This window comes from Meleagris gallopavo, chromosome 5 (assembly GCF_905368555.1).
Source record: "Meleagris gallopavo chromosome 5, MGAL_WU_HG_1.1, whole genome shotgun sequence".
In the NCBI taxonomy this organism is placed as follows: domain Eukaryota; kingdom Metazoa; phylum Chordata; class Aves; order Galliformes; family Phasianidae; genus Meleagris; species Meleagris gallopavo.
The window spans coordinates 47,637,968-47,663,681 of record NC_139408.1 but is presented as its reverse complement, the minus strand read 5'-3'; the positions used below and the strand labels follow the sequence as shown (position 1 = coordinate 47,663,681).

At 47.9% G+C, this 25,714-nt stretch overlaps 1 protein-coding gene across 3 annotated transcripts in view; it reads left to right on the top strand.

The window, feature by feature from the left end:
* Window positions 1-1,324: 1,324 nt before the first annotated feature.
* Window positions 1,325-25,714, top strand: part of BCL11B (BCL11 transcription factor B) — a 94,838-nt gene continuing 70,448 nt past the window's right edge. The window contains exons 1-2 of one of the 3 annotated variants that reach the window (XM_010711898.4): window positions 1,325-2,241; window positions 15,117-15,482. In XM_010711898.4, coding sequence (XP_010710200.2) covers window positions 2,184-2,241; window positions 15,117-15,482 — 424 coding nt within the window. In that variant the 5' untranslated portion in view covers window positions 1,325-2,183. Of the gene's footprint in view, window positions 2,242-15,113; window positions 15,483-25,714 lie in introns of all 3 variants that reach the window. The other 2 variants (XM_010711897.4, XM_010711899.4) reach the window with 2 other exon arrangements.

The following is a 25,714-nucleotide window of genomic DNA, read 5'->3' as shown; positions in this document are numbered from 1 at the left end:
CGGCTGGGAGAGCCCGTGGCCGGGGCTGGGGGGCCGGGGGCGGTGGGAGCGGTGTGCGGGCAGATTTGCTGGAGGAGGACGGAGCCTCGCAGGTTAGCCAAATTCTACTCAAAGCTGATTAAGGTCATCGAGCTGAGTTCTGCTCCACTAGGGCTCTCCAGCGATTTCACACCAAAACATTCACTTAACACAGAAACTGAACGACGCGCTGCAGAGCGCTCTCCGGGTGCGGGTTGGGCTCCTCGGGTCTCTGCCTCATCCGCCTTCGGCCCCCGGCCCTCCCCGCTCCCCTCGCCCTGTCCAGAGCCGGTGCTGAAAGGTCTTTGCACGGACGTTTGCTTGGTCGGGAAAGTGAAATAACAACAATCGGAGGAGCAGGTAGAGCGGAGTAGAGAGGAAAAAGTTGGTTCCCAGAATCTCCCAAGTGTGAGCGCACGCAGCTGCGGGCATTTACCTGCATGGGAAACGGGGAAAGTGCCCGAGGTGCGCTCCTCGGGAGCCCAGCGTCTCCCGATTCGTGGCGGAGAGTGAATTCCTTCCAGAGAAACCCTTGCCGCCGGGATGTAAGGAAAAGGGGTGGGAAAGGAGGGTCGGAGCGTGTGTGCGTGTGCGACTCGGGAGTGTGTGCGCGCGTGTCCCGCTGCCATCACGCTTCGCTTTAGGGAAAGAGGAGGAAAAAAAAAAAAAAAAAAAGAAAAAAAAAACAAACCAAAACCCAACTCTCCCCAACCCACACAGATAGTGGTGGTGTGTAAAACTGTCGGGAAGAAACGCAGGGGGACGAGGAGCTGCCGAAGAGCGGCGTCCGCGGAGACCGGCGGCCCGAGCGCCTCCGCGGGGAGCGCACGGCTGCGCCGGGGGCGATGGGTACCGGAGCGGCCCCACCGCAGCCCCCGCCCGCGCCTCCCCCGACCCCGAGCGGCCCCCGGCAGCCGCCCCCGGCACAGCCGCCCCCGCCGCGACACGGGGAAGTTTGGCCCCGCGTGAGGATGCGGCTTTGTGTGTCCCCCCCCCCCCTCCAAATGCTCTTTGCTTTGCTCCCAGAGCTCCGCATACCCGAGAAAGCAGCAGTGCACAAAGCCCGGAGCTGCTCCCGATCCGTGCATGTGCTTTAGTTTGTGTGTATGTGTGTGTGTGTGTGTGTGTGTGTGAGTGAGTGCAGTGTGTGCGAGTGGCGTTTCTTGTTCTCTTGCAGGGTACAATGTTAAAAAGCCACCGCTAGTCGCCCCCAGTGCTCCTACTCTCTGGGTCTTTTTGTCTCTAGTGCAGATTAAACGTCACGTCCGCACTTGAACTTGAATTTTATCCCATTGTACAGAGGCAGCCCCAGCCATAGAGAGACAGAGCGCTCCCAGAGAACCAGGACTCCGCCATCTTCACATTGCAATATATAATAGTAATAGCCAGCACCAGCCCAGCTGCACTGGGGGCTTCCTTCCTTCCAGTCCCAGCGCCAGGCGAGGGGGGAAGAGTGCAAAGTGGTGCAGGAGCACGGGCAATCCTAAAGCACCAGGGCAGAGCAGTGCCACTTGAACTGGGAAAGAGGAGACACAGTTTTGGCTGCCCCTTTTCAAACAAATTCTCTCTAGATATCTACCCAGCAAGGGTCAATCTCTGAGAAGCTTTTTTTTTTTTTTTTTCTTTTTTGGGCAATTTTTGGCTGTTTGGGCAAAACCCAATTTCAGTACTTTTTTAAAAAATTCTTTTTTATTCCTGATTTTTTTTTTTGCTTTTTATTTTTATTTTTTATTTTTTTTTTAACCCTCCTGGTGGAAAAGCGCACTTGCCAATTTGCCAAGCACTCTGGAAAGAGGGGAAAGAGAAAAGTGTACTGGTGGTGCACATCCTCCCAAGTTCAAGAAGAGGTTTGCAAGTCCGAGTGGCAGAAGCAGTGGAGAAAAGACAGAGTGTGAAAGAGAAAAAAAAGAGCGAGAGAGCTTTTCCCGATGATGATGATGATTTTTAATTGAAAGGAGATCCCATCCAGTGCACCACAACAGCAGCAAAAGGTTGTTTTTTTTTTTTTCCTTTTATTTTATTTTTTATTTTTTTGAAAGAAGAAGAACTCGATCAAGAAGAAGAAGAAGAAAAGACGCAAAAAAGCAGAGGAGGAGGACCGGCCCCCAACGCAGCCCCCAGACCAGTGCAGCTCTCCAGGCGATGCCAGTGTAAATGCCAGGGCAATGTCCCGTCGCAAGCAGGGAAACCCGCAGCACTTGTCACAAAGAGAGATTATCACACGTAAGTTTCGACTTGGAATCGGATCGAGCCGAAATCGAGGAGCGAAATTAGGGAAGGGGAGGAAGCGGTTTGGGGGGGGGAGGGGGGGGTCTCCAGGAGGAACCAAAGCTTCCAAATGACTTCAGAGAGAGGGAGAGGAGAAGGGAATTAAAGAGGGGAGGGGGGGGTGTGTGGCTAGGGGGGATGGGCTGGGGGTGGAGGGGGGGAGAAGCCCGAAGTTTGCCGTGCGTTTGCAGCGGTGCGGAGGTGAGGCGGGCGGGCTGCAGCGCGGAGCGGTGCGGGGAAGGCGCTGCCGGCGGAGAGAGCGCGGGGAGCGGCGGCGGCGGCGGCGGGGGCGCGGGGCCGGGCCGGGCCGGGTCGGGTCGGGCTGAGCCGGGACGGGATGAGCCGGGCCGCCCCTCGGGGGCTCCGCAGCTCGCCTCCCGGCCCCGCTCCTCTCCGCCCGCTCCGGGGAAAAGTTGGCCGAGCGCCTTGCATCGGCGTGACAGCCTGCCCGGGGGGAGAACCCAGGTGGGCAGCAGGGACGGGGCTGGGGAAGAGGAGAGGCCGGGGGAAATTGATCTGTGAGGCGGCGGGCCGGCCGGGGAAGCGGCGCGGGGCAGGTAGATGGGCAGGCGGCAGCGCTGCCCGCCCCAGGTGCACCGCCGGCGGAGAGAACTCTGCTCCGAACGCGGGGGGAGGAATGTTGTGCTCGGCCGGGGCTGCGAAGGGGTCGGAGAGAGAGGGGCTGCCCCGAGATGCTGGGGGGCTGCAGGGCACGGAATGCGGCCGAGCAGCGGTTCAGGGCCGGAGCAAGAGCGGAGGGTGCACTTTCCCGAAGCTCCCATTGTGAAATGAAAACACACACCGCCCCCCTCCACCCCCTTCCCCCCTCAAATAATAATAATAATAAAAAAGCTAAAAAGCGAGGAGAGGGAAGGAGCTCACCCCCCCCTCCCCCTCCTCCCTCCAGCATCCCCCTCCTCTCTGTTCCCAGCCTCGCAGCACAGCGAGAGGGGTGAGCGAGCGTTCGTAGGCAGCGCCGGGCCACGTCTCGGCCGGCCGCCCCGAACCCCACGGGGTTTGTGCCACGGGTGGAAGGGTCCGCGGGGTCCCCAGTGCCCTCCGCTGCACCGGACACGGGGATACAAAGCGTGCGGGAGTGGGGGCGGGGGGGGTGGCTTCTACGTTTCTCTCCGAAAGCATCGGACCCGCTTGAGGGGGGGGTGGAGAGAGGGGGGATCAGAAAAAGCCGCGCACGCCGTGGGGAGGTTGAAGGGAGGGGGGTGGCCGGATTGAGTCTCCGCACCCCGCCGGGAAGGCCGGACCCCCCCTTACCCCCACCCCCTCCCCGAGGTGTCCGCAAGTTGCAGTGCTGCGGGGGGCGGCGGCGCGCACGGAGGCAGCCCGGGGCTGAACCTGAGCCGCGGCGGATCCGAATATTTATGTTCAGATTTTAAAGAATTTAAATAAATAAAATATTCCCCCGGCTTCTCTCCCCTCCCCTGAAAGCCAAGAATAGGAGCCATCTGCCAGGAGCATTTGGTGCTTGCGAGCTCCTCTCTTTCTTTGTTACCGGTGATAAATTTCTGTTTGTAAGATTTCCCCGTGTAACGATAGATAGATGTGTATATGATTTTTCCAGCTCCCGTGAGATCTTTTTTCTTTTCGTAGGGAATGGTTTGGAATGGATGTCTGGGGTCCCGAAATTTCAATTTCTTTCGCTCTTTCTGTGTTTCCTTTTTTTTTTTTTTTTTAACCTATTCCTCCCCCACCTCCCCCCCAGCCCATCAGCTGGTGGAACACAAATGAAGATGCGTCTGGGTATCAGCTCTCTTTCGGGGGGGTGAAGGGAGGTGGGGGGTTGTTTTTAATTCATTGTTATTTTGAAGCCAGATTTGCATCACCATAAAAGGTGGATTCCCCCCCACTCCTTCATTAATCACATTTTTGTTATTAACCAGCCAGTTTGGAAAATGCATTTCCCCTTTCCTTATCACCACCCCCTCCACCACCTTTATTTTTATTTTAAATTTAAGAAAAAGCATCATCAACCCAAACACCACAGCTTGCCCCGTGCCATTTCTTCCACTTTCCCATCTCAGTTGTGGGGTGTAGGGGAGGAGGGGGGAGTGCGGAAAATTGGGTTTGTTGCGCACGTCTGAATTTGTTTAAAGGGCTGAAATATTTCTTTTCTCGCTGCTGTCACTGCTTGGGGTGGTGGGGTGGGGGTGCTGGTGTTGGAGAAGAGAGCCAGGTAGGTTTGTTCTTCCAATTTGATCTCATTTTCTGATCGCTTTACTTGAAAGTAAATAATGAGGCAGGAGAACATTGAGAGGTGCCGAAGAGCTGCGTGTACAATGGGTTTAGCGGCAAGGCTGGGGAGGAATGGAGAGCGGAGCAGTACACAGCTTCCCTCCCTCCCTTCTGTGTTTATCTCTCTCTCCATCCTAAGGAAGCTGGCGGAGAAATCATGCTGCATACTGAGCAGTGGCAGAAAAAAAGGAAGGTATCCAGGGGAGGAGGGGGTGGGAGCCAGGGGGGCTGCGCTGGGTTGGTGCTGGGGGGAGCGGAGGCATTGCAGCGCACTGAGCCCCAGCTGTGGGCTGCAGGAGGGGGATTGCACCCTGCTCTGGTAGAGGTGCAGTTTGCAGCCAGGAGACCGAGCTCTGAGGAGGGTATTGGGAAAGTAGTGGGCAGCAGGAAAGCGAAACACTTGCAGCAGAGCAAACTCAACCCCAAGCCAAGCCCCTAAAGCCAGGATGGATTGAGAACTGCTTTCTGAAATCTCGCATTTATGTCATGTTTAGCTTGGGCTTCTGTTTCCCTCCCCCCCCGCTCTCTGGTTTTGGCATCTGTCAGGAGAGTTGCATTTCAGGATGGATTGGAGGTCTGTGCCAGGCAAGGAAAGGGAGATGGTGAGAGAGATGAGAGAAAAGAAGAGAAGGGTTTTCTGACACCGCTTAGCTGGAGTTGATTGGGTTTCATGCTCTCGGTGTTCAGAGAAATATTTAGACCCTGAGTGTAAGGCAAACAAACAAACACAAAAAGCAGAGAGGCTGCAGTGGAGCTGTGCCCCAGAGTTGCAGTGTCTCATTAGCACCTTGGTCCTCAACAGTGCAAAGCGGCCTGTTCATCCTGGCCAGGCTCACCCAGGCAGCCCCGCAGTGCATACATGTGCTGCACAAAAAGGGGAAACACATGGAGAGCACAGAGCAGCTCCAGAACATGGTGATGGTGAACAGAGCAAACTTGGTGGCTGAGCTTACTTAGATGGGCGGACAAAACAAGAGAGGCAACGAGGTAGAGAAGAGGAGAGGAAATGGAGCTGTAGAGCTGCTCTGTGCAAAGAAACGTTAGTTTGGTTTGATTCTAACTGCTGATTTTCTAACTTCGGATCTGATTTTTTTTTCTTTCTATTTTTTTTTTTTCTTCCTTTTGAACTTGAGAAATCTGCCTTCAAACCAGCTCTGCATTTGGGTTTGAAGGAAATGCAAAAGGCGAGAGCATGTGCAGAGCTTGCTGAGTACAGGTTTACAGGAGGTGGCAAAGCGAGAACCTTTCTGCGGAGCAGCAGCGAAGGTTGGGAGGGAGAGGCACAGTGAGATTGTATGGCTGCAGGTGCAGGGCCAGTTCTAAAGAAGGTTCTTTGCTGCCTGGTCAACAGGTTCCCTAGGAAAAGTAATAATTTCCTGTAATGTTTTACATTAAAAATGATAATAAAAAGCACTCCGATTTTTTTGCATGTCAAAGTTTTGCAAATTGCTTCAAGTAGTTTCTCTTAAAACGTGTTTAGATTCAGTGTCACGAGTGCGCTTTGTCTCATGGAAAGAAATACAGCAGTGCAACCAACTCTCATGCAAAGAGAATGCAAGCTGTGACTGAAGGGTTAGAGAGGAAATCATTTTGGTGATGGCTGCCTTGGTCGTGATACCCGCACAGTGTGCACAGAACGTGTCTTAGAAAGACGTTACATGTGTCGTCTCTAAATAGGGCAGAAAAGAAAGGGGCCGTGTGCTGTTGATTTCCAGGTTGCTTTTCATTTAGATCTATTTGTATTTGATGTGAGATTAGAAAAAATAGTGGCGTACTTTCATAGTTTCTGAGCTTTTAAAATATTTTGATAAAAGTGCTGTGCAGTGACTAGATGGTGAATCTGGGCTGCTTCGTCCTTTTGGTTGATGTGCTCAGTGGCTGAGATGGATGTTCAGCGGGTGAGAAATCATTTTGCATTTGTTTGCCACTCGGCAGATGAAGAGCACATTTAGTCAGGCTGCTTTAAATATTGAGAACCAAAAGTCTTAAAGGTTTTACAACCCAGTTGCATCTAATGGGAGCGGCCGGAGCCCCAGTCTTGTGCAAAACGTCTGTTTCTTCACAGAACAAAGGGTTGTCTGGTGGCAGATTTGACAATAATTATGACTTAGAGGAGTGCGCGCTGGTAGAAGTCATACAAATTATCGCCATCAGCTCCCGACTCCAGTTGCCACCTCCTCGGCTAGCGAACCTTTCTCGCCTACAAAAACCCTTCGCACACAACGTTGCTTCCTCTTCCCCATTTCCTACCTCCATCGCTTCGCGCTCCGCGCTGTTTGTTGATAGAAAACACTTTCCAAAATAAACTTTGCTGGCTGGCAGCCGTGCCGCCGGGCTGCCCCGCGCCAGTGGCGGCTGCTGACGACTAGGGGGAGCTCGGAGCCCGCCGATGTGCGCTGGGCGCCGGGATGCGCCGCTCCGGGAGCGGCGGCCGCCGCGCGGTGTTCGCAGCCTCAACTTGGAGGATCGATTTTCACGCGCAGATCTTCCCGGCGCTCGGAGAGAGGGGCTGCGAGGCAGGCGCAGAGCTATTTTTAGCTAAATCGCTGCTAATCGACTCGGGAGGACGGGAGTTTTTTTTAAAATTAAAATTAGTTTTTAACAACGCTTTTTTTTTTTTCTTCTTTTTTTCTTTCTTTTTTTTTCTTCTTTTTCTTTTTCTTGTCGATGCGCGGTGTTTTAATTCTCAATTTGTTGCTGTCGGATAGAGATCAGGGTAATGCTACCTGTAAACCAGTGAGGCTCTGTTCGTGAGGGGAAGCCCACGTTTGTTTTTCCAGTGGGAACAAACATAGTGAGCACAGGAGCTACACTGAGTTGGGGGTTGATCACATCTACAAAAGCCACACATACCCCTGCTCAGAGGCTCTGCTGATATGTAGCTCAGGCCCTTATAACAAAAAATCTGCAGCTCTCGCAAGTTCAAATAAATGAAATGAAATGAAGTGTTTCTTTCCTAAAGAGAAGTACAAACCCATGTAGCCTGTGTAGAATTTGCAGCTCTTCCAAGCTCTTCTCTGCCTGCCTGGCTGCCCACCATGGATGGACTTTAGCGGGACATTCCTTGCTCCAATGTGTAATTTCATGGCGTGCACATGAGAAGCTTCGATCACTGGATGTCAGAGTAGAGTTCTCACTTTGCCCAATATGAGAAATTAATCAGAAGATGATATGGTTAGCATAGTGCAAGCAGATTCTTATTTTTAGTACTCGGTATAGGGATGAAGATTATCCCGAGACGGGAAGGAGTGCTTTATTCTAACCTGAGAGAGAAGTAAATTAGGTCAGACGAAAGATCAGGGCTGTCATCAACTGTACAAAAACCCTTCACTCTTGCGTAGTGAGGGCCGGCAATTTATCTGATGATTTCTCTACTCCATTTAATGTTTGAATTGAGCCTGTTGGAAGCCCACAGCCCATCTGACATACCGTTGACACTGAGAGAAGGGCACCCAGCAGTAGGAAACCTTCCCTTCTCCCCTCCCAAACCCCTCAAACTTTGCTGATTGCAGCTTTACTTCCATTCCACAATTGCTAACTTTTATGAAGAGGAACAAGAATCTCCCTCTCCTCCACCTCGGTGCCTCTGCCCCCCGGCACACGCACATGTACGTGCACGCTGCCTTTTCTCCCATCTTTCCTCTGCCTCCCTCCCATCCCACTCTCTGTGCTGGAGCCCAGCAGCAGCCTCCCAGCACCAAGATGGCTTCTGCTTCCCTGCCCCAGTGTTTCCTCCTGGGGCAATGACTTCTCCAGGGCCACAGTGCAGATGTCGGCAGCCCTTGGTCCTGTCTTGGTAGCAGCCTTGAGAGAAGAGTGTGGAAAAACAAACGGTGGCTGGGCTCCCTGCCTGCCTGAAAGTTACTGATGCCGTAAAAGCACTTGGTGAAGTATCAGCATTGGCTGCAGATAGATTTATATATGTGTGCCTTTTTAATGAGGGAGGGAAAAGCCATCAATAACGGCACGCATTGATAAACGCGTGATTCATTCAGCTGCTCCTACTACAGCACCTTCCTCTTTGGTGTTTATTTACTTTCTTAGATTGTAGCTGGGCAGGCTGCACACCGTTCCTCTGCACCCACAGCAGCAAGCCTCAATCCAGCCGTGTGCTCAGACCCAAACATCAGTTCAATCTGCTCCCTGCTCTCCCTCCCCAGAACTGATGCCTGCTCCGTGCTGTAGACCTTTGCTGGAGCTTTAAGTAACAGCTTTTTCTTCTACTTTTTTTTTTTTTTTTTTTTTTTTCCTTTCCTTCTGAAGGAATATATAAAAAATGCCTAAAGCAAGCTGCTCGAAAACAAATTAAAGCAGAGGGACACACTTCATGCGTTGCAGGCACGCGCCAGTAGAAGGGGGTTAGAAGAATATCATCATTTTACTGGCAAAAGTGACACTAGATCGGGGATTTGATTAATGGTGCAGCATTCACAGGGACTTAGTTCTCTGTTTTTGACATATGCAAGTCTTTTGTGTAGTTGTCTCAGTGCAAGAAATTCCTTTTTTTTTTTCTTTTTCTTTTTTTTTTTTCCTGGAGCAGTTGATAATTTGTATGTGCTGGATATGCCCAAGGTACTTTCCAAAGACTAAGCAGCAGACAGTGCAGGGTAGAAAAGGAATCCAAAGTTAAGGGGAAGGAAAAAAAAACACTGGTTTACTTAACTTTTTTATGACCCCTTTTACTAAGCCACTGGAATAAGCCATAAATTCGCTGAATGTTATAATGAATATGCTTCAACGAGAGCAAAAAAAAAAAAAAAAAGGCTTAAGGAAATTGTATACGAGCAACAGTGTTCCATACACAGTTGAGAAACAGGCTCTTTTGAGACTGATATTTCTAAAAAAGAACAGAGTGGCCGTGTGTTTAATACGCGTTCAGAACTAATTACGGAATTTTGATCACGCCTTTTCAACCTTTCGGTAAGAACCCGCACTCCACGTATCCCTTTCTAAGGCAGCTCAAAGCCCGCACCAAAACACTGCTCCTTCGGCCTTTGTGGCACCGAGCGCTCCTTTCTCTCCTTGGTTGTCGTTGAGTTTTAAATAAAACAAATCTATTCACTGGAGAACAAAGCATGCTTTTAGATCCCATCATCACATCCCATTTTATCTGCGACGATTTACAGCTTCTGCAGTCTATAGAAGTCCCTCTGCATTTTACGCTCTCGAAAGCAGTAAATATTTTTTGGTGAACGTATAGTTTACTTAGGAGGAGATACGCCACTCCCTTCTTCAACACCGCGTGGAGCTCCTGGTGAAATGCCATCTGACAAACGCTGAGATCCATGCAGATCCTTGAATGTTCGTGGCTTTTGTTCCCTTTTGGTTCCGCGGGGTTACCGTACCATTTCCCTCCTCGTTTTTCCCAAGTCCCGTGCCTTGCTCCGCTCCTTACGGCCGGGCTCGCTCCGTCCCAGGTGTGCGCGGCGGCCCGAACAGCTCTCCGAGTGACTCGGGACACTTTTGCAAAGCCGACCGACCCTCGGGAGCCCGTGCGGGGGTTAATGGGGGGCCCCCCATCCCCTGGCCCCGCACGGCCCCGCGCCATGGGGAGCTCCGCGGTTTTGAGCGCCGAGGCTCCGGCCCCACAGGTGCCCCCCCGGCCGCCTCTGGCTGCTCCGCGCTGCGCTCCGGTGCGCGGCCCCGCACGGCGCGGCTCTGCACGGCGGAGCTTCCCAGATCTTCCAGCCGCCTTTGTGCACTTGGCATGCGGCTGAGATTCTCTTGAAAAGTAGCAGGGAGCTGCCGACCCGTTTGTTTCTGGGGCTTCCTCACCAGGTCGCCTCTTTTGGCCAACTCAGCCTCACGCTTGTTGTTGTTATTTTTATTTTTAATTTATTTGAATAATTGCTTTTCTGTCCTCGGAAAAATGAAGAATTGGTGGCAGCTAAGCTGCACCTGGTACTGCTTACTGTGATGCTGGCGCAAGGTGCAGCTGTGGATTCAACCCTGCACCCTGCAGCTGTGAGGGGACTTGGAGTGGGTTATTGATAAACTTGGGCGGTGAGGGGCTGCATCGCCTGCTATGCGGTGTTAGTCATTGTGCAGTGAGGATCCTGACACCGATTTCTGCGATAACCCAGCTCGGGAACGCGTGATCCGAGCTATTTCCACTAAGCCTGTTGATGTTACAGTAAATGTGACATGTGGGTGTTGATGGAAGGGACATCGTTTTCAGGCCTGCTTTGGGCAACACCCTGACGAGCAGTCACTTATTTGTGCTCTCTCCTGCTTCTCTTCGAAGCCAGCGATAGTTTTGTGTGGGCTCCTGGCCCCAAGGCAGCCCCAGCTGATCCCAAGGGGGCATCCTGACTCAGAGACAGGGCTCTAACAGTGCTTCACCAACACCCCTGCTATGGGTTTGTGACCCCACTGCAGAAATGGAAGGTAGCGAGGGAGTTCAACATGCAGTGCCCAGCACCAAAGCATCCCTCTTACCCCTTCCTATGCGTCACTTTGATACCAGGGGAGGGAAAAAAAAAAACAACAAAGAGGAGAGGAGCCCACTTTCTGACTCCTTTACACCTTCCAATCTGCAGTGCAATAAAAACACAAGAAAATAAATCACTGGTAGCTGGACCCAGCCTCATGCAAAGCCTGTGAACAAGCATCTACAGGACTGTCCTCTGAGGCCGTTGAGATGATTTTGAGTAGCAGTCTTTTTCACTGCTAATGGGCATGGTTTTGAGACATTTGACAGGCAGAAAGTAGTTAGCATGTGCATTTGCTTTAATGTTGGGCATAAGAGTATTGTTTGCATGGGGCGCGTATGCTGTAATGATGTCACCACGCTGCAAGAGGAGTTCTGGTGGTTTTGCGACAGTGCCTTTGTGGAATTAAGAAAATTGTCTGCTGCATTTTGGCATTGTAGGCTTTGAGATGCTGTTCGGAATCCAGACAGTAAGCATAATGCTTTTCAAAGTAAAGAAATTGATTTAGATCGTCCCGTTGCACTGATTTCATGAAGCCACCGAACGACAACAGTGTTGCTGATGTCCCTGCAAATCACCCGTCCTTATCACAGTGCTCACCTGGGAGGTGGTGTAGGGCCTTTTGGAGGAGCCTCTGGGCACAGGGATAATGCCGGGCACACCTTAACACACCTGGAAGAACCTGGGCACAAGTCCTGCCTGGAAATAACTCGTTTGCATTTTTTTCCCCTTTTCCCACGTAAGGGAGATGAGATGTTTTCCATTCTCCTTTTTTGTGTGGCTCGACATTTCCTTCTTAAAAAAATAAATAAATGAAATAAAATACTCCCGAGGAAACACCCTCCTCCCCCCCCAAACCCAGCTACCAACAAACAGAAATAAAACCACAGAGTTAAATTCAAATAATGTGAAGCGACTCATTTGAAACCCACAGACACAAGTGGAGTCAGGACTTAGATTGAAACTGGCCTAAATTGCCCCACTGCTATTAAAGGACTCCTCAACCGGCAGAAGATCTCTGCGCTGTATTAACCAGGCGTGACCTGGTGCGTTATGGGCTGGACTTCAGGCTTTTTTCTCTTTTCCTTTGTGGGTTTTAAATCTCTCCTGTAATGTTACTTGAATGTAGGTTTTTAATGGCTTAATTGAGTTGTCAATAGGAAGCCTTTTTTTTTTTTTAATTATTATTATTCTGAGTAAAAAAAAAAAATAAATGCAAATTGACATGGATAAAATGCATTTGAAGATCTATTCAGTATTTTGTTTTTCATTCTTTTATGTCTGTTTTCCATGTTCTGAATAAGGGATTGTAATACAGCTCCTGCATTGTTGGGTTTACGGCCAGTCTCCTGCTTGACGATTTGTTAAGCTAAAATCAGACACAGAGTTGAAGCAAATAAAATTTTGGTAGTTTGAAACTCAATTACTACGGATCATGAGGGCTCCACTCACCGAGCAAACGAAAAGCTGAATTTCGGTAAATGTGACGACTGCCAAAATATGAAGGAATACCAGATGTTATTTTAAAAAAGTGCCACTGCAGAGTCCTTGGAAAGAGAGAGTGAGAGAGTGTAAGTGAATAGGCATATGTGGATTTAACTAATATTCAAATGAACTGCGGATCTGAAAGGAAAGAATTCTCAACAGTTTAGCTGCTAAAACCTCCTTCATGTTTGCAGAGCCGCGTGGTCAGGACCCTTATCAAATGCAGCAGTTTCGCTACATTTTCTGAACAGCACAATTTAAATCACAGGGAAAAAAAAAATCCTCACATCAAAAAGATAATAAAGTTGAGACCTATGCTTTTCTTTTTATTTGTTATATATATGCCAAAATTCAGCCTTTGTAATTTGAGAGACCGACTTTAATCTGAAAGCTTTATAGCAACGTTCCATGAAACTCGTAACAAACATTTCCCCCTCTGCCACCTTTTTCCTTACGACCTTTGGTTCAGTTCCTGTTTTCCCGTTGTCTTTTCCAGCTCTTTGACCCATCTCCCAACTGTGTATGTACGTGTATGTCTCTCTGTGTTTTTTTTTATATATATTTTGACACTTTGCTCCCCCTTAATAGGAATTCTTCCTAGAAATAGCATGCACGTTTCTAAAGGACCCTTTTCACAGTCCTTTTCTTTTGGCTCTAAAATGATGTATATGTAATTGGTAATTAAAGGTGCAAGCTCTCTTCAATATAAACAATATTGCTCAATGTTAGATCATTAAAGGGAACCGCAGCACTAAATAATTACCTTTTGCATTGTGACACACTTTTCACAGCCATCCGCTCTCTTCCTGGCAGTCCCCGTTCGGCACAGGGTTATGGTTACATTTTCACTGAGGCAAGGAGGCACCTTTTCATAACATAAATTGATGAATTAATTATGTAACGTTGTCTTCAAACTCCCTTTCAACTTAGATTAAGAGGAAAAAAGTAATTATGGGTTTTTAGGATGGTGCTTTTGGTAACCTTGGGGTGAGCCGGGAGCCAAAGCCTCCCTGTGCCCATCGTTGGCTCATGGGATGGGGTGTGCTTGAGTCCTTTGCTGGGATCTCAGTCCTCCTGTTCCCTCAGTTCTGTTTTGCTGCTCTGATGCAACTCGTAGTACAGCTGGTAGATACACTAATCAATTATTTATTCTGGAAGAGGAAAACAGGGATGATTCTTTTACTAACCTGTCCTTTTTGAGGCTCAACCATTTTTGTTGTCAGATAATACATTTCACCTTCTACCTTCTGTCTCTTTTCTATGGTCCTTGTTTTTTGTTTTTTGTTTTTTTTTTTCTTCTTTTTTTTTTCCCAATTTGCTGAAGAACGAGACAAAACTCCTTTTGTCTTCGTCCAGGAAGGGAATCCAGATCTGGATTATGACATCTGCTTATCTTGGTCTCACTTCTCTGAGCTATTTGTGTAACTTGCTTTCCCCAGGAAATCCATAAGCAAGCCACTCAGGCCAATAAAGAACATTTCTCCTACTATTCCTTTAATCCTGATTCGATTAGAGGTCTCACTTGCTGATTTACATACTGTTAGCTCCTCTGTTTTGTTCTGCCCAAATCCTATAGTCCTCGTAGAGGCAAAACAGCCTTAGGCAAAAGTCAGTGGAAATTCTGCCCAAGTAAAGACCAACGTTTGTATGATTTGGCAGTTACGCAGCAGAACAAGAGAAAATAAAACAAAAAACTAGTATTGCCCCAGAAATGGATTGTGATCTATAATTACTTTACCATGTAAGAATTATCTTCAAAATGCCCATTAAAATATGCTGCATTTTATTAATGGTGAAGTGAGAAATTGCTTATTTCCTAAAAACAGATTCAGGTCATTCAGAAATGCTTTCAGAGTCTTTTGAGGGTAATGGTATGAAGTCCACAAGGTCCATGGTCAAGATTTCTATAAAAACATTTACTAAGATAAATAGCAACTGCACAGGTATTTGGCAGTGGAAGATTTTGGGCTCAGCCACTGTTCCAATATGTTACTCTCTTTCCCACTGTACACACTTTTGAAACATCTTCACTTTTCATGAAAATACATCTTGCTTGCCTTCCAGCAAATAGTTTGCTGTCCCACCGTGCCAATGGGCAGTCATTTCACATTGCTGATGTCTGTAATGGGACAAAGTGGTGGTACTGCTGTCACGAGCCTGACCCTGCCTGCCCAGTGTTTCACTCCCTGCTTTTCCCCCACGCTGAAATGAAAGGAGAGGCTTGGGTGTGTAAGACTTGCTGGATGGGGTCTCGGCCAGATGGCTGGGAGATGCAGTGGGAATGAGAAGGTGGGTTAAAAAGAGAGGAACTGTTTCAGAAAGTGACTCAGGGCTCGAATGTTTGCAAAATGGCTCTTTGCTGATCTCCTTGCAGTGCTGGCAGCAGTGGGAAGGAGCTGTCAGGAAAGCTATGCCAGGTCAGCCTTTCCATTTTGTTTCAGGCAGGCTTGGTTGCAAAATATATTGAAATCATTCTGGGAGAGTGGAAAAGCTGAAAAATGAAAGAAAGATCTAATCAGTCTTGGCTTCTTTTGGGTGTGTGTGTGGGGGGGTGGCTGGGCCTCTTGCGATGCATCTGTCAGAGTCTGTGAACACTCAAAGCAATCTCTTTCTCTTCTTCCCTTGCCCTTTTCCTCCCTCTTTCTCCTTGTCCATATAAAGCAGAGGCTGACCATGTGGAACCGGCACTCGCCGACGAGGATGAGAGCCTGGCAATAGCAGAGCCGGGTGGCATCAGCATCGCTGCAGGTGGGACAGACCCCGACTTGTTAACCTGTGGACAGTGTCAGATGAACTTCCCGCTGGGAGACATCTTGGTTTTTATAGAGCACAAGAGAAAACAGTGCAATGGCACTGGTGGTGTCTGCTATGAAAAGAGCATGGATAAGAGCAGCCCTCCCCCCTCCTCACGCGCCGAGCTCAGGAAAGTGTCAGAGCCAGTGGAAATCGGGATCCAAGTCACACCCGATGAAGAAGACCGTCTTCTCACGCCTACAAAAGGAATTTGCCCCAAGCAGGAGAACATTGCAGGTACAGCATGTTTTACACTCAATCAACCGCCTAGGTAATCCTTTGACAAAAGCCCTGTAGAATGCGCCATGGAATGGAGGCTTCAGTCACAAGTCTTTGTAGGATCCATCAGCCTAGAGGTCCCTTGTGGCTCTGGGGTGCTCAGAGGGGCTGTCTGCCCCGCAGTATATATCTTTGCACAGGGTCAGCTCTCTGACACCAGGGGCTCTTAATCCCCCTGGAGAGAACCAAGGGACGGTTTGCACACACAGGGAAAAGGAGAATGTTGGGGGTGGAGGAGCCATTTCAGGAGTGTCCTTAAGCAGGTAGCAGTGGTGTAGGGAGGGGGACTTTGGTGAGATGCTCAGTTCAGTCCAGTTCAAATGTGCTTCCTAACATGCAGACCCACTAGGAAAGGTGAATTCCTGATAGTGAAGTTGATGGGAAAATGCTCTTCCCGCTGGTGCTAGTGGGAAGAAAACTTGTCTGTGAGGGTTGAGCAGGGTTTCATCAAGTCCTTGCTCATTCCTTCTGCAGGGGGGGATTTCAGCTTTCTTATCTGGGTTACTGACTGTGCTGCCTGTCTTGGGCCTCTGAAATGGCCGGAACTGGGTGTGGGACACCTCTGTTCGCATAGACTTCCCCAAATGGGATTTTTGAAAGACACTGGCCCAGGTGAGCAGACTGCGGGCATTTCCTTTTCCTAACCCCCTCAGCCGTGGTGCTCAGATAGGATTTAGCAGTTAGCATTTTCTCAGCGGATCCCCCTGGCTTGGTGCTAGACAGGCAGCGATGGCATCCACATTGGTGAACTGCTGGGAAACGAATGGCTGCTGCAGAGTGCATGATGCGGGACAGCTTGTGGAGCACAGGGTGTTTCTTCTCTTTGCAGCACAGCACATGCTGTTTGCCACAGTGAAAGGAAGGGCTGTGCTCCCTGCTAGAGAGTGGGTTTTTTGTGTTACACAGCAGGAGCTCCCCTCAAACTGGCCTTTATGTTCAAATTGACTGCATCCAGTGAAGAAGACCAGTGGCAAATTGTCTTGCTGCCACTATCCCAATTTCTCTAGGAAGTGTCCTACAGGATTAGATCTGACAGTCCAGAAACCTGACTGTAGTAGAGACGTTCCCACGAGGAGATTCCCAGTAGAGTAGTACTAAGTTCCTATCTTTACAATCAAAGCTTCAGCTTTCTCTCTTTTAGCACTGGAGGTGTGTGAGTTCCTCCCCAGCACCTCTGAACAGTTTGGTCATTGTGTAAATGGGGATGTGGGCTTTGAACTGCTGCAGTCCTCAGACCTCCAGGTGATCTGCCTAGTAGAAAGGGGCATATCCTATCCATTGACTACCTCATCTTCCAGGAATCTTTAAGGGTGCAGACATCACCTCAATACAGGGCAGCTGGTAGCTTTGAGGGGGCAAGAGCAGTGGCAGCCTCTGCTGTAGCACTGAAAGCATCCCTACCGTAAGTCCTGACCTCATTCTTACCCTATCCTTTAGAAGCTGTAAATGCATTTCCTGGCAGAGATGAATCCCTCGTGGTGTAACAGCTTTCTGAGGGCTAGATTTCCTTCACAATTGATGGGAGAAGTATTCAGGAACTGCTTCTCCTCCTGCCTGCTGAAGGCCTCCTGAGTGGTGCTGAGCACTCCCAATACCTGTAAGCTGGTTGTGCTCGGTCACTTGCAGTATGTACCCAGTGCTTAGAAAGGCTGGTCTAGGAAAACTACACTATAGCTGCACTCCAGATCTCACCTTTTACCAATCTGTGCCCAAGTTCATTCTGAAACAAAGTACTTTAATGGGCATGTTCAGCTCAGAGGGTGCTGTCCTCTCCCAGCTCCTGGGGGTCAGCATCAACACAAGCAGAACTTTTGCCATGTAGAAAAACTGCAGGGAGAGAGGGGTGAAGGTTTTGTTCACATGCGGAAAAGTCATTAAAAAAAAATAAAAATTAAAAGCCAATCTGGAGCACCTAATCTCTTTCAGACTAAACTGAATATCAAATGAAAATACGTAGGAAAGATTTTGAATTGAGAAAAATAAAAGAATTTATCATTTGATTGGCATTTTCTCAACGGTGCATGGAGATAGGGGCATCCACTAAATAGTGCAGTAATAATGCTTTCTCAATTAGGAGCCCAGCTCTGAGATAAAAGGTGCAGTGTCCTTCCATATTTTTTTTTAATAGCAACGGATAGTTTTCAATAGTAGGATAAAAGCCTCACATTACAGCCATGGAGGGTAGCCATGAAAAACCCACAGAAGTCATTCACTGGAAAGGCTTTAGTGGGATATACCAAACCCCTTATTTATATTTCAATAGAAAGGCTTTCTGCATTAGCCAAGAAAATCAGAATCTGCATTTAACATTAAAGGTATTTCCCAGTGAGCGGCTGTAGAGCATTGTTGTTAGATTTGTTAAAAAAAGAGACTAAATACGATTTCATAAAAGGGAAACTTAATCTCTAAGGCAGCTTTCTCCCACCTCGCCACCCCCTCCCTTTATTTTTTTATTTTTTTGGTAATAATGCAACAGCCTACAGTATTTTTACTTTATATGTGACGAAAGATATTCTTAGCCTTTCTGTACTGCGACAGGAAGAATGAATTTCTTTATTCCACCAAGAAATATGTAAAATAATCCCTTAGAAGTATGGGGAGATATGTTTGTTCAAAGCATTTAAAATGTTATTTTAATCAAAGGCACAAAACACTCTACATGCTGTGTCAGCTAAAGGAGACCATTACATTTTAACAGCAAATCATGCTCTTTTTCCCCCTCCTAGACAAGTCCCTCCCCCCCCCTTTGAAAATAACTTTTTTTTTTTTTATTAAATAAAAAGGCGAAAAAGATTAAAGAATGAAAAAACTTCAGTGGCTCAAATGTATAAAGTAATTTAATATGGTGGAAGCATTAATTATTTTAGCTTAATTGAATTCTGAGGACTGCAGTAGTTGCATTTTTGTAGACAAGCTCTGTTTATTATTTCTTTGTGTAGATTAACAGTAAAGGAAACATAGATAACTTTCAGTTATTTATTGTAAAATAAATGTGTCAATTCATGTGTAAAGCAAGCTGTTCAAAGATAATTGAGTCTTTATATTTGAAGAGGGAAACCAGAAATCACCCTCTCGCCTCTCCGGCTCCCTGAAATATGCTGCCACCGCTGCTGCCCTCAAATAGGTTTCAGCTCCTCTCCTTGATCTCGTGTTATTTTTGTAGACCTTCTTATTTAGTTGAAATGATTTGTGCGGCCTTCTGCTGTGTGACTAAGCCGCAAAATGTTACAGCTTCCCAGAGCTGAGCGCAGCCAGGGTACATCAAGTGCTGAGCGTGGCTCTGCCCCTTGCACCTTTCTTCCCTCTGGGCACAAAGGTGCTGGGATGCAGCACCTCACCGAGTATTAATTCTGATGCGGGGTGCTCCCTAGTTGTGAGGTCTTCACTTCCCTTTTTCTTTTTCTTTTCTTTCTTTATTTCTTGGTAACTCCATTCGTTCTGGTCACTGAATCCCTCCCAACCACATAACAGACCTTTTGCTGCTTACAGGGAGACAGGTAGAGCTCAGGAATGTGCAAGACTTTGCATGCATGCAATGCAATGCAAATCTCTAACCGACATTTCAGTAGAGATAATGGCAACTTTATCTCTGCAATCAGTTTTTAAAGACCTTCTGATAATGAACTCTGTAATCTTTCCCGGACTGGTAACTTGCAAATCCAAGCTTTTCAAGGGGCTTTCATGTAGTTACCTCTGTCCGTAAGGTATGTGCTAACATGTTAGCTGCCACTGTGAGGAAGTGCCTTGCTCAGGAGCAGGTTGTCCTGTAAAGGCTTTTTTTCAAATCGGCTGGCCTGTTTGAAGATCAGTTCTGCCTCTCATACGGAGATGTGATAGCATCGAGCAGATGTATCAGATTGTTGCGCAGCAAAACAAAGCAAGGCCAATGAATTAGCTAGGAGTTATCAGCCACCACTTCTTTCGCTTCACCAGTAACAGGTATTCTGGAAAAGTTTGATCACTGCTGTGTTTTGTACCTCTTCCTAGCTTTCATGTTTATGAGGTTTTAGGCATGACTAGATGAGCAGTTCTTGCTGAAGAGGGACCTGGAAATGTGGCTGTGCTGTGACTGACGGTATCTCCCCTTTCTGTGCTCTGGGCAGTGTACCCTCATAGACACATGACAACACCAGCAGCAGAGGTTCATTAAGACAGAGTTAATTTCTGCAAAGACAGTGCAAGGAAAGAGAAGGGAGTTGATTTGAATTCCTCATTCATCCTGTCCCAGCCGCCAACGCTAGTCTCCATACATTATGTACTTGAACTAGATGTGCATCATGAAAAAAAGGCTCTCTGTCAGAGGCAGGATTTAACTGCAACCCCTGCTCCATGAATGTTCATTTCAGGCTTTTGAATGGTAAAACTGCCAGTGAGAGAAACTAAATAACTCGCATGTGCTGGAAGCCAGAGATAAACACCGTTGCAGGTTGCCATGAAATAGGCTATTTGATATATTTAGAATTGTTATTTTTCTCCAAATTAAGATTAGTTAAATCCATGTGTGTTGTGTGAGTGATTGTTAACTCAATGGCATGGATTATCCTTTTTTCAAATCATGACAGCTAATTATTATTGCTGTCTACTCTGAGACATTCACTTACAATGTACCATTATGGACCCGTGCACCCATATCAGCCATAGGACTCAGGCAGCCATCATGATGCCTTCGCACACGAGGGGAGGAAACCACTAACTAAAAGAAATCCACAGCTGACAGCAGCAATACCGGGCAGGTTGGAAAGAGTGTCCCGGACACTGAAGGGCATGGGGGCCATCCTTAATGCCCTACTGCCCTTCCTAGGGCAGCTGTGGCACTGAGTTCTGCTTTCAGCCCCTCTCCAATCTGGTGGGTCTGGCAGGAGTGCCCTGAAAAGCCAGGCTAGGAAAAATGCCATGCAGGGAAGAAGAGGCTACCAGAAACGTGTGGTAACAGAGCCTGAGAAACCTGGGCTGCAGCTGAAATCCCCTTCGTGAGGCTTTTCCAGGCTTGTTCCTTCTCTTGCGCCTGCCAGGCATTCCCTGGTGGCAGAGGAGTTACCTGGCCTCCTCCTCCTACTCCTCTGTGGCTCTGTCAGGTGTTTAGCAACGTGTTTTGCTAATTGGTGCCTCTGAGCAGCACGAGGGACGCTGCGGGGCAGGGGGTGTGCGAAGGCGTCAGGCACAACGGGGCTGGCAGCGGGTTAATGAACAAACCTCCTGCCCCCAGAGGCCTCGGCTGAGCTTCTGCTTTGGGTGACAGGGAGAAAAACAAGGCGGCTGATCTCACCCATAGTTCTGCTTGCGCCAGAGGCAGCGTGGGGGCCGTGTTGGGGGAGCCTGGATCTCCTCTGGGGCCCCCTGCCCAGTTGTAGTATTGGTGGCTCTGGCCACCCTCCCCTTGGGTTGCTTCCAGGGGTGTGTTTCAAGCATGACAAGGGGCTGCTGAAATGTTGATAGTGTGAAGCCCTCAGGCTGCCTGTGGGGCCAGTCAGAGCACAGCAAAGGGCTTTCCTGTGGTGCCAGTGCTGAAGCAGGAGATGGGCTGGGGGACTGTGCAAGCCACAGGCTGTATGTGGGGCTGTGGCAGGAGCAGAGCCTCTGAGGAGGGATGTGGTCCCTCTGGGGGATCCCTGGGGAGCACTCAGCACCCCTCTGTGGTGTTTCCCCTGTATGCAGTGGGTTGGTGGGCTAGGAGAAAGGAAGGGGAAAGGGAAGTATGCCTAAAGGTGGCCCATCAGCCTGTGTGGGGATGTGCTGGTGCTGAAGGTCACATGTGTGTCCCCATAAAGGCTCTGTCTCACAGGCAGTCCTGCACAGGGAGCCACTGCCCTATCGCAGCCTCTCTGAATCATGGATAAGGCAGCTTCGTGCTGCCCAGTGTGTCCCGCGCAGGCACCGGTGAGCACCACGTTAATCTGGGGAATAGCCGAAGGTGAGAAACCTGCTTCTTACGAAACTTATTTCCCCTTGCTTGAACTTCACCGCACCCATGTGGCACTGCTCCAGCACTGTCTTCTGATCCTCTCCACTGCTGTTGCCCAGGGCCCATTGGCTGCCCTCCCTGACGTTTGTCACCACGGTGCCACTGGTTGTGTCCTGTCCGGGGTCCAGACTCGCCATGCACCAGAGTCTGGCAGAGGCTTTCCCAGAATCTGTAATAGCCAAGTGTGAAATTAATCACATAGAGTTTTAAAAATAAGCTAAAAAAAAAAAAAAAAAAAGGCATTGAGGAATATTTTGCCCTCAGTTCTCCCTGCCAGTTTTTGTTTTGTTTTGTTCCTCTCACCATCCTGTTTTTCAAAGTTATTTTCTGCCTTCTGCACGTGGTTAGCAGACCTCCCATGGGCAGGGAGAGTGAGTAATGGTGCAGGAGTGGAGCAGCTGCCCACAGAGTCCCACCGGCCCCGTGCTGCCTTGGTTCCCCTTGGTTAACTTCCCTGCAAGCAGTGGTGCACTACCAGATCGGCTGAGTCGTGTGGGCAGAGACCTGCCCCAAGCACAGGGTGCCGGACTGGAAAAAGGGAGGTCACTGCAGGTGTTTTTTCTTTCTAATCACTCCCACTTACAGTCATCTTACTTAGGCTATATTGTGACAACGCTAGGCAAAACCTTTACAACACAAGTGCCATTTTGCAGGCTGATGAGAGATTTTAAGAAGGTCATTTGGTCAATTTGTTCTGAAGTGGACATGTGTCTGGAGTAACTCAGTAAGAGCAAAATTTGCTCATTTGCATCAAATTTGCACTGCCATTTCCCTCTTCTGATTCTGGACTTTTTCAGAGGTAGAGTCCAGACAAAATGTCACCCAGCAAGATGTTTTGTTGCTTTTCTTTGGGACCTCTTGTGAAATGACTTAAGCCATGTGTGGGAGACCAGAAACTGTGTATTTCTTTGATCATTATTAGCATGGAAAGATCGGTAGATTTTTGAAAACACTAATAGTGAGTGATGAAAAGGCACTGGTCAGCCAGTCATTAGTCATTTTTCCTGACAATTTCGCTAGGAGCTGTCAGAAGCAAAGTAAAAGTAGTGCCTAATAATCATATACACTGTTTTGGCATTTGTTTTGATGTGACTAATAATAATAGGCTTCTGTGCTCAGAGGAGCACTGCCTACAAGAAAGGATTTTGCATGATTTTGCAGGGGAATTTTGCACTGGAATATAGAGAAGAGAAAGCTGGTTGCATGGAAGCAATATAAAACAGAAAAGCTAGATGCAAAAAGTTGCTGGAACTCTCCTGTGGTGAATAAATATATAAAGGCACAGAAATGGTTCCTTTGCTTCAGCAGGACAGAACTGCTGCTATGGAGTGAGGTAGCCTCCCTTCGTGCCTTTTCCATCAGTTGTTTTTCTTTCTCAGCCCATGTTTGAATTGCGCTGCCTATACACACAGTGACCAAATCGGCTGTGACATAAAGGCTGAACTTTTCTGGTGTTTTTTTGAGATTGGAACATTTTTCTATCATAACTGGAGGAAAAAAAAAAAAAAAAAAAAAAAAACCAACAACCTTGTGAAGTAATCATACCTTTTGTACAAGAAATGCTTGGATTTCTATGTCACGTCACATCGCTTGTGAGGACATAGATTTGGGGCTGAGATCCGGGTCTGTGTCAGAGTGGTAAGATGGGGGTGAGAAATACAGGAGAGAGGCCAGGTATGGAAATAAAACTGCATTTTCAGCAGACAACACTACATGCCTGGAGACACTGGGTAGCTCTGAGAGCTTGGGAGACGCACGTGTTCGCTCCAACGAGAGCACCATTTTCAGCATGGCTCCTTCTCCCCACTCCCTCCCACCCTCCAAATGGTAATTGGTGGGCTGTGCAACATAAGTGTTTTTTTAAAAAAGTGGGTGGGTGGGGTATCTAGGGATTTGGTGTCTAAGCTCAGGAGTTAAGCCGGAAATCCCAGAGATGTAATGAAAACAAAACGGACTTTTCACTCGCGCTGTGGCATTCTGGCAGTGAGAACACTTTCGTGAGCCAATGTTTTCATTGTAGGTTTTCTCGAGAGAAGTAGTGGAAACGAATCGTTAACCCCTTAACAGGAATAAATGCGGTTGCTGCAGCAGGGAGAGGAGAGCTTTCTTGGCTCTCAGTTGCCACACTGGAGAGCTTGGGGGTGTGTGTATGTTTGTGTGTAGTGGGGAAGGTGGGGTAAATACCGCTTGTAAGAAGTTTAATAATCTTAATGGCAGATGTGAAGTGGTTACTTAGTGGTTGTTGTTTTTTCCTCTTTGCATGTATGCCTTTGCAGAAAGATTCAAGTGTGATCAGCACAAACCACTACTAAGCCCAACAGCTCTTAAACTCGCTCCTTCTCACTCCTCTGTTCTGGCATTTGGTCATTTGTTTCTGGAGTGAGATGTGGGGGACACTGTTCAGAGGTCCCTCAGCAGGGTCATGAAAAAGATGCTGATGGAAAAAGACCTACCAGGTAGCAGATCCCAGTTTTCTTGGAAAGGGGAAGCACAAGATGTGTGTGTGTCGTGGGCGTGTTACATATATAGCTTTAAATGTCCAGCAGCTTGGCCAGCATTCAGCATTACAGGAGTTAGCCCCTTCATTAAAAATAAGGGTGTTTGGGGAGGAAGGGAGGTGGGAGTGATTAATCTAATTTAACTTAACAGCCACTTTTGGTGGAGAGATTGTGTTTCCCTGTCCTCCACGCTCTGATTAGGCTGCATTTTATTTCGATTTTTTTTTCACCTTTTGATCACGGCTAGCACTTACCACGTTTCTCTCTCCACTCTCTCATTAGTGTATTTTATCTGTGCATATTCTTGCAAGCAGTACAGAGCATCAGCCCCCTGCTCTAGCTAAAGAGCATCTCATCTACTCTTTAGCATCTCGGAAGAGCAATTAAAATCATTATACACCTTCTTCCCGCTGCCCTAGATCCTCCGATCCGGCCGCTGCATGCAGATCCCGGGACTCTTGGTGCTAAGCAGACTTTGGATGTAATTGCAGAGCTACTGCAAGGGGCTGTGCCTCTGCAGCTGACCTTGCTCAGCGTGTCTGGCCTCTGAATAGATGTTTGCCTTCTTTCTTTCCACTTTGACAGCTCCCCCCTCCACACACCATCCCCTCACTCAGTCTCAGCCCACTCCCTGTCTACTCATGCTGGAAAAGCACTACGTTGGGAAGGTACTGGTGACTGCAGCTGCAATGAGCAGAGGCAGAGGAGAGGGTCAGTTCTCCTGCATTTTCGTTTTTGAAGGGAGAAAAGGAGAAAAGGAAAAAAAGATATGCTGCTGAATAAACGATGGATCTACATTTGTTTAATACCCAGTGCTTTTGTGACGGTCATTTAAACAAGGCGGAGTGGTGGGGGATGAGAGAACAAGACAAGGCAGCAGATGGGGATTGAACAGCCCTGTTCTTCCTTTAAGACATTTATTATTTTCAGTCAAACCTGTAGCCAGCTAATATAACTGTAAAAGTCTTCTTTGAATTATTGGCAGAGTGCTCCAAAGTCTTCTGTTTGGGCTGATGTACTTGCGTGCAGGCAAGATCCAGGTTTGCATTTAGCACCTACTTGTTTTATTTTCTTTATTAAAACAACTCCTAGCTCATTTTTTTGCTTTCAATACCCGCCTTCCGTTTCCCGTTTTCTGGAGTGCCCTATTACTAGCTCATAAAAAGAGTTAGAAACTGAAGGGAAGTTTCCTGAGCAAGAAAGAATCTTTTTTAGCTTTTTTTTTTTTCTTTTTTTTTTTTCCCCTATGGCTTGGCCTGGAGCCAACCTGTCTTTCAACAAGTAGAGAGCCATTCCAAGTTGAAATTTATAGAGCAGAGTCTAGGTTCAAGGGCTGAAGCCCGCCAACAGCTCCGGTCTCTTTGTTACTGATTAATTCTGCAAGCAGTTCAGCTGGTTTGCTCACTTCTGCCTCCTCTTCACAGCGTTGCATCGATTCCGAGGCGGCTGCTGCTGCTCCCCCTCCTCTGCTTTTCAGCAGCGATTTCCCCCTTTGCTGCTCCTAAACTCATTTTAACCCCACGCAGTCCAAGTTGCACTGCATCAGCTTTATAGTAAAATTAAAAAATTCTTTGACTGCTTTTTTTTTTTCTTTTTCTTTTTTTCTTCTTTTCCCTACAGCTAATTTTAAACGTCTGGAGCTTCCCATTTCACTTCAGCTCATATTAACAATTGCTTCTTGGCATCGTTTGGAACCAAAGTTCCCAGATTTTAATTAGTTTACTCAAACG